Source organism: Uloborus diversus, chromosome 6, assembly GCF_026930045.1.
Source record: "Uloborus diversus isolate 005 chromosome 6, Udiv.v.3.1, whole genome shotgun sequence".
Taxonomy (NCBI): domain Eukaryota; kingdom Metazoa; phylum Arthropoda; class Arachnida; order Araneae; family Uloboridae; genus Uloborus; species Uloborus diversus.
The window spans coordinates 88,391,900-88,405,187 of NC_072736.1; the positions used below are offsets into that span (position 1 = coordinate 88,391,900).

Below are 13,288 nucleotides of genomic sequence, written 5' to 3' on the forward strand. Positions count from 1 at the left end.
ATCGAAATCAGCCAAGGAGTTGAGCCCGTACAACGCCACATAGGAACAAATATACATACATAGACTCATAAACACATTACCCTCCTTTGCGTCGCGCACGCGCAGTCCAGTAATAAAGGTGTCAAATCTTAAACCGCGTATAAGCGAAACCGAGTAAAATAAACCCGCGTAAAACGAGGGTCTACTGTAGTTAGGAAATTATTTTTAATCTATGCTATGTGAGACTTGAATACTCGCTGTTTTTGTGCACACACTTAGATTTCAGTAAGATGAGAAATAAAACTGTTTTTTAGGTAAAATAAGTAAACTTTTACGTAAAATGAAAAATGAAGCGAATTTAAAAAAGCTGAATTGAAAAAATTCAAAATTCTCTTAAAGCACTTAGATATCTATGTAAAAAAGCAGTTGGAAAAAGTGCGGACCAAGAAACAAATAAAATGCGGCAAAACTCAGCTGTTTGCTGAGTTTTTAACTACTTTTAATTGCTTTTATGTGTACTGTTATATACACGTTGTCTTATTTTGCTCACAAACTTTAAAATAAAAAATTAAAAAAATATAAATGGAAACATACAGAAATAAATTTTGAAGTAAAGTAGAAAAATAGGGCCGTGGTAGCCTGATCGGTAGGGCATTGGACTCGGGGCCGGAGGGGCTCGGGTTCGATCCCCGCTGGTCGAAGACCCACCGTCGTCATTAAAGGGGACTGGGCGACGTTAAATATGCTCGTGGTCTCAATGTCCTCCAAGTGAAACGATACCTCTGGGGGTGCTAGTACCAGGTAGCTATTAGCTCTTGGACTAGTTCTAAATTCTCATTAACTGTTCGATCCGGTGATGGTGCTGCCATCTATCGGTATATAAAATAATGGAGGCAAGGCACTTAGTATGCAGTCCTCGACATAAATACAGTTGTAGTCAGTTGTGACTCTTGAATAGAAGTAGAAAAATAGAAGTAGTTAAAAACAAACAATCCCAAATTCATTTTTGGTGGGTGTGTGTAGGGGGGGATGTTTTTTTTTTTTTTTTGCAGTGAGCCCCAAAACTGGTAGATCCGGGCCTTTGTTTGCGAATATGTTTTTAATTATAGTATGAATTTAATCAATGCTGATAAACTCTATCTCATAGCTTGGCGATAAAATTAGCCTGCCAAATGTTCAAATCTAATTCAAATTTAACGCGTGAACGATTTTCTTTGATCAAGGAAAGAGTTAGCTCTTACCCGCGCCACGTCCTTCAAACAACACCGCCGACAAAAACTGGTTTCTCGATTTGTTGTCTTTACTCTATCAGTTATTAAGGTAATTTCTTTTGATAAGACAAATCAAGCAGTCTGGGTTGACAATAGTTATCTTTGGAAACGCCCTATCGTTATCGGATAGGCAGAAATCGAAAAATATTTTTTGTAAATGCTGAAAAGCTCAGTACTTCGAAGCATAAACACAACAGTGGAATAATGGAACTTACGAAGCGAGGAAGGTGCCTACTGACCACGAAAATTGTTTTCGGAGTGCTCGGAGCCGTTTCGGGGATCTCCATATTCGTTTCGTTTTCTTATTACAATAATTGGCATGCTGCTGCCTGGGGACTGTTGTCAGGTAAGAAAAAATGTTTTGACTATTTCTTTAAAAAAAAAAAAAAAACAGCTTAAACACGTGAAAGACCACGTTTTTATTCACGCAAAATAGCACTTCTTCATTCTCTTTCTCTTTAATTTACTTTCCCATAAATGCTAAAAAAAAATAAATAAATAAAAAATAAAATAAAATAAAAAAAAAATTAATTTGAATTTTGACATCTTGAATTCAAATTATGTTTTCGCAATCAAGAGTGTGTGTATGTAGGCTTGTGTGTGTTGTGTGGGTGGTATGTGTGTTGTGTGTGGGGGGTATGTGTGTTGTGTGTAGGGGTATGTGTGTTGTGTTGTGTGTAGGGGTATGTGTGTGTAGGGCATGTGTGTCTGTGTGCAGGCATAAGTGTGTGAGTAGTTGTGTGTATGAATGTGTGTGTATGTGGGGGGGGGGGTGTATGTGTGCGTAGGCATGTGTGTTTATGTCTGTGTGCAGGCATGAATGTGCGGGTAGTTGTTTGTATGAGCGTGTCTATGTGTTTGTGTGTGTGTGCATGTGTAGGTGTCCGTATGCAATTGTATGTGTATGCGTGTGTATGTGTTTGTGTGTGTGTAGTTGTGTGTTTATGCGTGTGTGTGTAGGATATGGATGCAACCTAAAGACTGCTTTCGCTATAGGAGCAGCATCGTGAGGCGGCCGGTCGACGGTGATGGTGCGGAGGGTGGCGGTGGGAAAATAAGATGATAGTACATCAAAACAGTCAAATGAAAGCAATAAGCAATCGTGATTGCTCAATGAAAAATTGTTTTTTAATCATTTAAATTTTTTTTGTCTTGAAGTCAAAATATGTGCTTCGCAATCGCGAATTGCGACAAGCTTGCACTCGTTGAGTTTCTTGTTTCTATAAATGGACTGGAATAGAAATGGAGAAGAACTTCGCACCCGTCATATTATGAATAGTGCTTTTCTAGATTAGGTAATACGAGCCGTATCCATAAAAAAAGAAATGGTCATAACGATTTTACGGCCGATATCCGCCAGTACACTTATCGTAAAGATTGTTTTCAATGTATAACGTTATGTATTTTTATTTCTTACTAGTGGTACCCACACGGCTTTGCCCGTAGTAAAAAAATTAAAAGGTCATTTGGATCGTAATTTATTCGTCCATCTATGATAATCTTGCTCCGGGAAATGTTCTTAAAACTGAAATAGAAAAAGAAAAAAATCGAATTTCCGAAAACTCGCTTCGAGGTGCACACCCCCATGCTACAAACTAACTTTGTGCCAAATTTCATGAAAATCGGTCGAACGGTAAAGACTTTTTTTCTGGCGATCAAAAAGTTAAAGTAAAAAATTGCCTATAATTTTCCAAATCGGACTGTCGTTTCCAGCAGTTTTCGGATCGCATTTCGACCGGCGGATCGGAATTAGTTGATATTGGCAGACCGGAATCGGTTGATGTAACCAGTTCTGTGTATAAAATTAACAAGCATATTTAAGTTAAATCTGTATAAGCCATTCAAAAGAGAAATTAGTTCAATTTTTATAGAAACACAAATACAATCTAAAAAATCTTTAACCAAAAAAGGTCCAACATAGCAATTTAGTAAAGAACATGTAAGTACTGGTGGAAAAAACAACAAAAGTTAAAGAACAAACTAAACAGAAAATTAATTTTAAAAAATGCTACAAAACATGGGTAAATAAAACTAAGGGTGAATGTGTCCCCCCCCCCCCCAAAAGGAAGCGATCACACCCCCACCACCAAAAAAAATCATTGGCATATATATATATATATATATATATATATATATATATATATATATATATATATATATATATATGTGTGTGTTTTGCAAAAAATAAATAAATAAATAAACTAGAAAGCCTATTGGAGTACTTTTGTAAAAGAGCTGTTCTGACTTACATTTCACACTATATATATGTACTCCCCCCCCCCCGAATACTGCATATAATGTTATCTAATTGATATAGTTGTATCAATTAGACCGTTGATTAAATTATTAATTACAACGTTAAACCTTTAGGCACATGAATTTTCACATTTTTTCTTAAATTCCAATAATTTGAATCGGCTGTTCTGTCCCTTTAATAACATCTTTTTTTTTTAGGGATTATCTGCAATAAAATTAAGAAAAAAAAATTTAAAACTTACATTTGCAGCATTTTCATCAGTGATTTCTTTTACTCTGTAAGTTAAATTTTCGTTTTGATCGTTTGTAATATTAATATTTGAATAAGTAAAGCCGGATGGTAAGCTATCCATGGTTAAAACTTCAAAAGACACAAGACATTTTTAAAAAGAAAGCAAAAAAAAATCATGAAAAAGTAGTGGCGCCATCTATCGAGCATGGAAGAAACCAAGCCATAGCGTGGATTACAGAATACCGCTTGGGATCGGTCGATATGCGGCGAGAAGAGACAATTTTTCATTGTTATGGTTGCAAATCGTCTGTCTGATGCGTCAACTCACAGTTTACTTCAAGGCTTAGCTCAATTTGACTTTACATTAAAAAACTGTTTTTCGTAAAAAATCGCGTTTTTACAGAAAAAAACACTGATGTAGATGAACTTAGAATGCAAAACTACAATTAAATCCATAAACTCATCCAAATCGTTATAGCCGTTTCCGAGATAAGAAATATATATATACCCACAAGAATTGCTCGTTTAAAGATATAAGATTCATGCTTTGAGGTTCAATATATTCGTCGGGTCGTATTCTTTTGTATTGCTGAAATTAGTGTAGTATATTCAAAAATGTATGTTATACATTGATAAAAACATCGATGTTTTTTAGTCGATGCATCAATACCATCGATGTTTTGCCATCGATGTCGCACCTCTACTTTGCATGCATAGACCAAGTCTAAACTCAATAAGCATTTCTTATCAGGCTGTTTCATTTCATTAAAAGTTACAGTATGAAAACAGACAACAATCAGTTACGTAACTAGATCATTTTCGAACAGGGGCAAAACCTCGTTTCGCTCCCTCCCCTCCCGCCGCCATAAAATAAAAGAATATATTCTTCGAGAAATTTCCTGACATCAACACCACGACGCGACGCCCCAACGATCAGTGACGCACTCCGGGTTTCTGTTTTTTTTTCTTTAATTTTCACTGACTCTCCTTGCATTTTTTAAAAAATTGACTACCAAATAATTTGATTACATGTATAAAAACCTACTAATAAGAAAATAACTCATTGTGACAACCAGCTGGCTTGATTGTTTATCGAACTTTCTGCAACAGCTACCTGCGCCGTTTCCTAGTTTGCTTATTTTCTAACTTTATTTAACTGATAGCAACTGTCAGCAAACAGTTTTGTTGCCTAACATTTTATAAATAATCACTTCCAAATAAAAATAATAATTTATTTTTTACCTCGGGGATCTCTGTTAGTAAAAGGAATGTATGCATCGCTTGAGCAAGTCGGGAAACTTCTCAGAGTGCTTGGTAAATTCAAAAAAAAGTTGGCACGAAAGTGCAAATCCAAAAGATCCGGTAAATTATAACTTTTTTTTTTTAATTCTAAAAACTTTATCTAAGAAAAATTGGTTACCACTGAAAAAAAAAATGGTACATGATTTATTGTTTACAACACTCAATAATTGTAGTTAATCCAAAAATCTTCATATTAAAGTTAATTCTGAAGCTGCAAATAAAAAAATTAAAATTAAAAATGGAGCCAAGAAATGTAGGTATAGTTAAAGCTATTCGTACAAAGCTGTACACCGCCGCATTTTGTGTAATATTTGATCCAGACGTACATGTACCCGACCTCTCTCCGCAATCTAATGCAATATTTTTGTTAACATTTTCGAGATGAAATTTAAGATTTATTATTGGGGATTTTTTTCAGAATTAAAGTATTAAAGTATTTCAATTTTTATAAACTCTGAAATTTTGTTGAGGTGTCACCCACTAGATGGTTGTCACCCGGGAGGGAGGGGGGGGGGGAGTGTTCAAAGTCTATAGAAGCAGACTAGTGACTAAATGAAAAGACTATTAATGTTTTCAGTTTTTTAATAACAGATTTAAATGAGATTTTTCGTCATCCCTGATTTCGTGCTTCAGTATGATGAATTTGCTTGCTGTTTTCATTTTGAATACGAGAAAAGTAAACACATAAATTCATGTGCTTTGGTAATTTAATTAAGTACGTTTTATTAATAACTCATTTCATTAGTTAAGGCTAATTATCTTGAAATAATTCATTTTTTACTATTTTTTGTTCCCGAAAATCGTTACAATCAAAAGAATGTTTGGCGACGTACTAGTGTTGATACGAGAGTAGGACTTTTGACTCGTGACCCTCCCCTTGAAAAATTCCCGTGTGCGCCACTGCTCATATACAGAAAATCAACAAAAAACAAGGCCCCACCACAGATGTAACTCAGTCATTTTCAAACAGGAGGAAGGTCAGCCCCCCCCCCCCCCCCCCACCAATAAAAGAAAATGTTCTTCGATAAACTTGATATCGACACTACAGATTGGTTTAAATACCCTCATCTCCCATTCTCTCCCATTCAATTGAGATAGCAAATGTTTTGATTTCAAAGTATATAACTCCTAATTCACAATAGTTTTACTTTTAAATAAAATATGAAGAAACTTCTGAAAAATCTCATTAACATTGATATCGTAGAAGAAAACTTATTACTGAACATGTTCTTTCGATCTTGTTATAGTAATTGCCAGGGCCGGATTTGTAAGTGTGGAGGCCCCTAATCAGGGTTCGAAAAGATCATCATATTTTCGAAAACATCCGATACTTTGATATATATCCGAATATTTTGATATATACGTATATATCCGATATTTTCGATCAGCACTTTAATAGTAAATACATCCTGAAGTTACTGCTATTTATTTTTTTTATATTATTATAATTATAATTTATAGGGGAGAAAAAACGTAAAATTTGCTGACCCGTGAAAGTTAGGATATTTTGTAAAAAATTTATTATGGGGGCCCCTTTGTTGTGGAGGCCCCGGGGCAGTAGCCCCGCCTGCCCTCCCCTAAATCCGGCCCTGGTAATTGCAATTGTGAAAATATTTGTTTAATGATATGTGGGCTGAACAAAAATTTAGGTTATTGCTCGGGAGCTTTATATTTAATTTTGATAGTGAAACTAATAATGTGAAATGCATTTTAAATTGATTTTGATTTCACTTTAAAATTTGTTTGCATACAGATGGCAGATAACTGTAAATTGCTATTGTTAATTAAAGAATAACAAAATTCATTTGACAGCATCAAATTTACAGTTTAATATAACTTTTGAAGCCAGCGCAAAAGATGTACAAAACCATGTGTAATCGTAAATTAATTACAAGTACAAATATGGATACCAAACGGACCTACAGTTCTCAGCGATTCTTTTTTCGGTTGAACAAGAAATTTACTACTATTGTATTTCTGATTAAAAAATCGCCCGTCAAGGGATGACGGGTGAAAATTGTTTCTACATTTGAACGAAAAGATTGCCTGTTTGATGATATTTTGATGGTTGAAATGGTAACCCTAACTCCGGTGGATTAACCCTAAACTCCAGTAGGTAGCGTTCATTTTATAGTAGCGACCATTTGTTTCGTTTCTTCATTCCCCTGAAATGAGACAGTCTTACCAGTAAAACAGTTAAGTGACCGGATTGAGTTCAGCCTTGTCACTATAAAGCCTTTTTCTGCATGTTAAACATTACCAAAACATACTATCAAATTATTATGCCGTGGCGCGCGTTTCATTGTTGAAACACGCGCGTTACTCGATTATCGGCTATTATATATGTAAGAATAAAATATCTGTGTATAGCGAGTGCTATATTTCCTTCATAGTGTTGATCTCATACTGTAAAAACCAGGGCTGCGGAGTCGGAGGGAAAACGAACAACTCCGGCTTTCTTTCATTTGTTTTTATTTTTTCTCCTCTCATGGGAAAAAGGAAAAACCTTAAACAGAGATTGAAATATGAATTCCTCCTCATGAATTTTTGCGTCTTATTTTCTTGTAATCCTAAAATTCATACAACGTTAGAAAATCAATTTGAAAATCAAATTTTCCAACAGTTGCGATTTTTTAAGTGAGATTACTCAAAAAGTATATTTTTTTTTATAATGAAAAGAATTATTCTGCTTCCTTTCTAATGTTTAACAAATAGATGTTGACCAAATCGTGTACTTTCAATTTTTAAAAACTAACTTTAGAGAAAAACGCTTCTTGCAAAGTCGAAAAAGCTTTCTTGCGAGGGGACGGTCAGCACCGGACTACATTTATTTAGAAAGGTTAATTTCTGGTTACTTTTTAATTCTGAAATTTTTACCCAATTAATCTTTTTTTTTTTTTTTTCATCGATCAAGTTTCAACGAAACTTGGGCACTGTATTTATTTTACTATTTTATAACTGAGATCGAAGTTTAAAGTATTATTATTGATTGAATATTATTATTTTTATTAGAAAGTGATTATGTCAGGTCAGATTCAAAAACTACTTCTACTTGAGAAATATTAGGCAACAGAACTGTTTAATGACAGTATACAGACTGCTATTTCAGAAAGTTCGATGAATAATCGATCCAGCTGGTTGCCAATGGCAGTTATTTTCTTATTAGTCCGTTTTTATTAGTAATCGAGCAACAACTAGGCCCCATTACACATTAATATCATACCGTCAGGTATGTTCCAGTGGCGGATCCAGACGATCCTGTTGTGAAGGGCGAATAAGTAATATATTTTAGGGGGGAGGGGGTGACAAATGAAAATAAAATGATAAAAAAAATTAATAACTAAAACATGATGTCTTTTCGTTTTTTTTTTTTTTTTTTTTTTTTTTCCGAATAATATTTGTCATTCAAAGAGTTTGAATGAAAGTTACAAGTGTTTGAGAATCAAAAATAAAAAACTGAAAAAAGAAAAAGGAAGAATTTCTACTAATATTTTAGATCTATTATTCAAATTAAACCCCTCAATTTTTTATTCGTTTGAGGACTCGTGAAATATTTTTCAGTAGCCATATTGGTCCTCAATTGTACTTTCTTCCTTATAAAAGAAAGGCTGCAGCATCAAGAGGGCATCTATTTTTACCAGTTTTCGTACATAAAAAAAAATGCAAAAATTGCATTTGTAAATAAAATTCGAAGATAGTTAATATGGAGGGTTCGAAGGCTTTCCCCCGGAAAAAATTTCGGAGTTGAAGTCCTAAAAACGCAATTGTAGACCACCTTTGATAACGTAGCAGAAGACACGGGGTTTAGAATTTTTCATCAGAAATGTTTCGATGCAGAAGTTCCAAAAACGTAGTTTTAGACGATCTTTGAATGATGTTAAAAGATGAGGTAAAAAGGACATGAGGGCTGAAATTTTTCGAAATTTAATTCCTGAAAACGCAGTTATAAACCATCTTTTATGGCGTAGGGAGAAGGAACGAAGATCGGAACTTTTCATATCGGAAATTGTTCGAAATTGGAGCCTTGATTGGAGCCATCTTTGGTAGCGTTAAGGGAAGTGATGGGTCCAGGAGCTATTCTTCAACTTTTCGATATTGAAGTTTCAAAAACGCAATGTTAGTGGATCTTCATTGATGTTAGGGAAAGGGCTCGGGATCAGGGGCTCTCCCCCGGAATTTTTTCGGAATTGAAGTTCTAAAAACAAAATGAAAGGCCCTCTTTAACGACATTTTCGAAAAAAAAAAAAAATGTCGATTTCGGCGATGTTTTCGAATTTAAAGCTCGAAAAATTCAAAGTTTTCGACGATCGTCGATGACGTTGGAAAGAGGGGTTCAGGGACTCTCCCCTTGAAAGTTTTTGGAATTAAAGTCATGAAACTAGTTGTAGGCAATTTTTTGCGATGTGTTGGAGGGGGGAGGAGAGTTTGGGGGGCCTCCCCCGGTAATATTTCGAATTTATACAAACCTTTTGAGGGGGGGGGGCGATCGCTCCCCTGCGGATCCACCACTGGTATGTTTTCGATTTCGGACTCTCAGCAAAAGCGCGTCTTTTCATATGGTGTCTGGTCGGGGTCGAACTGTCCCTGAAGCCCAATTTGCCCGAGTCATCTCGAGCATCTAAAACTGGTAAACTGCAACGCGGTAGGCGCGGAGGGTTTCGGGGTGCAATGCAATACCCCAAAATCAGTCCGACTCCACAGCTCTGGTAAAAACTATGTTTAAAATTAAAAACTGATTGGGTGAAGTTTTTAACTTTCACTTTTTAGCACAATTTACAATCATATGAGCAGTAGCTTAATTTCTTCTGCAACTGTATTAAACAAACCTTTGGAGCATATTCTTATCGCATTCATCATCCATATAGCAATATTCTCTTACATGCTAGCAGAACAGATTGCAAGCTGATGAAGACATCCTGGTGAAAGTTTTATGGTGATATTGCAAGAGAATGTAATTTAAGTGTTTGCATCACTTGGTAGTGCTACTTTTAAGGGCCTTCGTTCACAGAATCCTCTTCCGAGTGGGATGATTATATAAGATAAAACTCAAAATACATTCCCAACATTTATTGCGCTCCCACCCCCATCCTTTCTCTGTGTCGATATATTCCAGTCTGGTCGAGTATTTTTAGGAAAGGATTCAAGAACATAAAGCTGGTCTTATCTAATATATCTAACTGGTTATCTAAATGATCTAATCGTTTGTTGTAGATAGAACAGTATTATCCCCAAAAGCGATAGTGATAGAGATTTCAGTACCACATCTCTAATTTGCAAAACGTTTGTTGTGAGGAAGATATGAACAATAAAAATATTGATTCCTAAAAAGAAAATTTTTGTTACTTAAACAAAACAAAAAAAAAATAATAATAAATAAAAATAGGAAAAAACCCTTCTTAATAAAAATTTATGTTTTTGACTCAATTATGAACTTTCTTTTCAAAAAAAAAAAAAAAGAGATTTGGCGCACATTCACATATAACAAGTTTGTGTGGCATTTTCAATGTATCAAGCATCACCTCATGTTAGGAGTAAACATATGGAAAAGAAATAAATGCTCACAGCAATTAAGAGCCATTGTCTGTAAGGATCAGGCAGGTTGTGATTGTTGACATTTTTAATTTTCTTTATTTTCACATATGTTGTTCTTTAATGTAATGTTAGTGCAAAATATGAGCTTTGTCTGCCTTACCGTTTTTGGGAAATTATATTTTTAAATTTAGGAGGCGTGACACATTTTTGCGTGTTTTTCAAATTTGCAGATTTTAAAATTCTTGTTGCTTAAAGTGCCTCTATAATGACATCAATTTTTAAATTCTATAATATTATATGGTCTTCTTAGATACTATTACAGCTGTCAAACCGGTGTCACTACGAGGGCGACGGCCACAAACTCCGTTTAAAATTGACCGAAAATGAATTTTTTTACTACATTCAATGCCAATTTTCTCAAAGCGCCTTCATGATGACACCAACGTTTTTACATAAATTCCTAGCTATACTTGCATACATCAAAAACATGTAATAAAATTGGTGTCACTATAAGGGCGCCAGAAGATATTGGAACTTTTATGTGATAAGTTTCACAAAAAAGCAAATGCTTAAAATCTAACTACTACTCTCGCCCTCATAGCAGAGATCTGAAACTAATTAAGTTTGATAACCAACATGTTCGTCTAACATATGAAATAAAAAAATCGGTGTCACTCCTATTACTTTTGGAAATATAATCATTCGAAATTATTATGTTATGGAGTTATTTAAAAAAAGACTTTTCTAATTCGAATGGCTTTTTGCACGGTTTGTTTTAAACTTTAATATAAAATTACAGTAGTAACACCTAAAATAATATGTTTCTAATGCTTTTTATATAAAAAAAGCTTTATAAAAAGCATTAAAAACACAGTAAATCGATAAAGGTACAGATGGACGTATTGTGTAATGTGCATTATGGATAAAATAGTCGTACTAATATTCATATTTTTCCAACCATACTAATTTTTTATCAGTTAATTATATTAAAAATACAACTATTTATAACACAATGTCTTAAATAGTGACGAACATAATGTATTATATAGGGAGCATTCAGAATCTGAAACATAATTTGAGGATGGCGTAAACTAAAACAAAGAAAACATAAAAAATCAATTCACCCAGTTTCAGAAAGACGGTCATTTCTTATTGATATCTGGTAATTTTGTAGCACTAAAGCTTGGGAAAACATGGTATCCGGGAGAAATAGTAGAAGTTGACCATTTGCAAGTAAAGGTCAAATGCATGGAAAGTATTGGAATAAATAAATTTATTTGACCGGAAAAAAGGCGAATATTGCTATGATAATCTAAACATATTGTGCACAATAGATCCACCTGTACCTATATCAAAACGAGCATTTTCTATTGAACATAAAGACGCTCTTACTGCCCAAAGCTGTTTATGTTAAACGTTGCTTCTTTGTAATAAATTAAAAATAAATATGGTCAAAACACTATCTGGGTGGGATAAGTTTAAATTAACAAAATACTACTTAAAACAAATACTACTTTAAACAACTACAAAAACTACTTAAAATACTCCTTTAAACAAATAAAATAAATTAAAAAAAAAAAATAATAAATGAAAAAAATGCACCACAACATACTAACTTCGAATGATTATATTTCCAAAAGTAGTAGGAGTGACACTAATTTTATTAGTTCAAATGTTAGACAAACGTGTTGGTTATCAAACTTAATTAGTTTCAGATCTCTGCTATGAGGGGGCTAGTTGTATTCTGATTAGCAAATGGTCAATTTCTACTATTTCTCCGGGATACCATGTTTTCCCAAGCTTTAGTGCTACAAAATTACCAGATATCAATAAGAGATGACCATCTTTCTGAAACTGGGTGATTTGATTTTTTATGTTTTCTTTGTTTTAGTCTACGTCATCCTCAAATTATGTTTCAGATTCTGAATGCTCGCTATAAAATACATTATGTTCACTATTTAAGACATTGTGTTATAAATAGTTGTATTTTTAATATAATTAACTGATAAAAAATTAGTATGGTTGGAAAAATATGAATATTAGTACGACTATTTTAGCCATAATGCACATTACACAATATGTCCATCTGTACCTATATCGATTGACTGTGTTTCTAATGCTTTTTATAGATCTTTTTTTATAAAAAGCATTAGAAACATATTATTTTAGGTGTCACTACTGTAATTTTAGATTAAAGTTTAAAACAAACCGTGCAAAAAGCCATTCGAATTAGAAAAGTCTTTTTTTTTTAAATAACTCCATAACATACTAATTTCGAATGATTATATTTTTGAAAGTAATAGGAGTGACACCGATTTTTTTATTTCATATGTTAGACGAACATGTTGGTTATTAAACTTAATTAGTTTCAGATCTCTGCTATGAGGGCGAGAGTAGTAGTTAGATTTTAAACATTTGCATTTTTGTGAAATTTATCACATAAAAGTTCCAATATCTTCTGGCCCCCTTATAGTGACACCAATTTTATTACATATTTTTGATGAATGCAAGTGTAGCTACGAATATATGTAAAAACGTTGGCGTCATCATGAAGGCGCTTTGAGAAAATTGGCATTGAATGTAGTAAAAAAATTCATTTTCGGTCATTTTTAATCGGAGTTTGTGGCCGTTACCCTCGTAGTGACACCGATTTGACAGCTGTAATAGTATCTAAAAAGACCATATAATAGTATAGAATTTAAAAATCCATGTCATT

At 33.8% G+C, this 13,288-nt stretch overlaps 1 protein-coding gene across 1 annotated transcript in view; it reads left to right on the forward strand.

The window, feature by feature from the left end:
* Positions 1-1,219: 1,219 nt before the first annotated feature.
* Positions 1,220-13,288, forward strand: part of LOC129224569 (uncharacterized) — a 36,841-nt gene continuing 24,772 nt past the window's right edge. Inside the window, exon 1 of the mRNA XM_054859046.1 lies at positions 1,220-1,596. Coding sequence (XP_054715021.1) covers positions 1,455-1,596 — 142 coding nt within the window. The 5' untranslated portion in view covers positions 1,220-1,454. The remainder of the gene's footprint in view (positions 1,597-13,288) is intronic.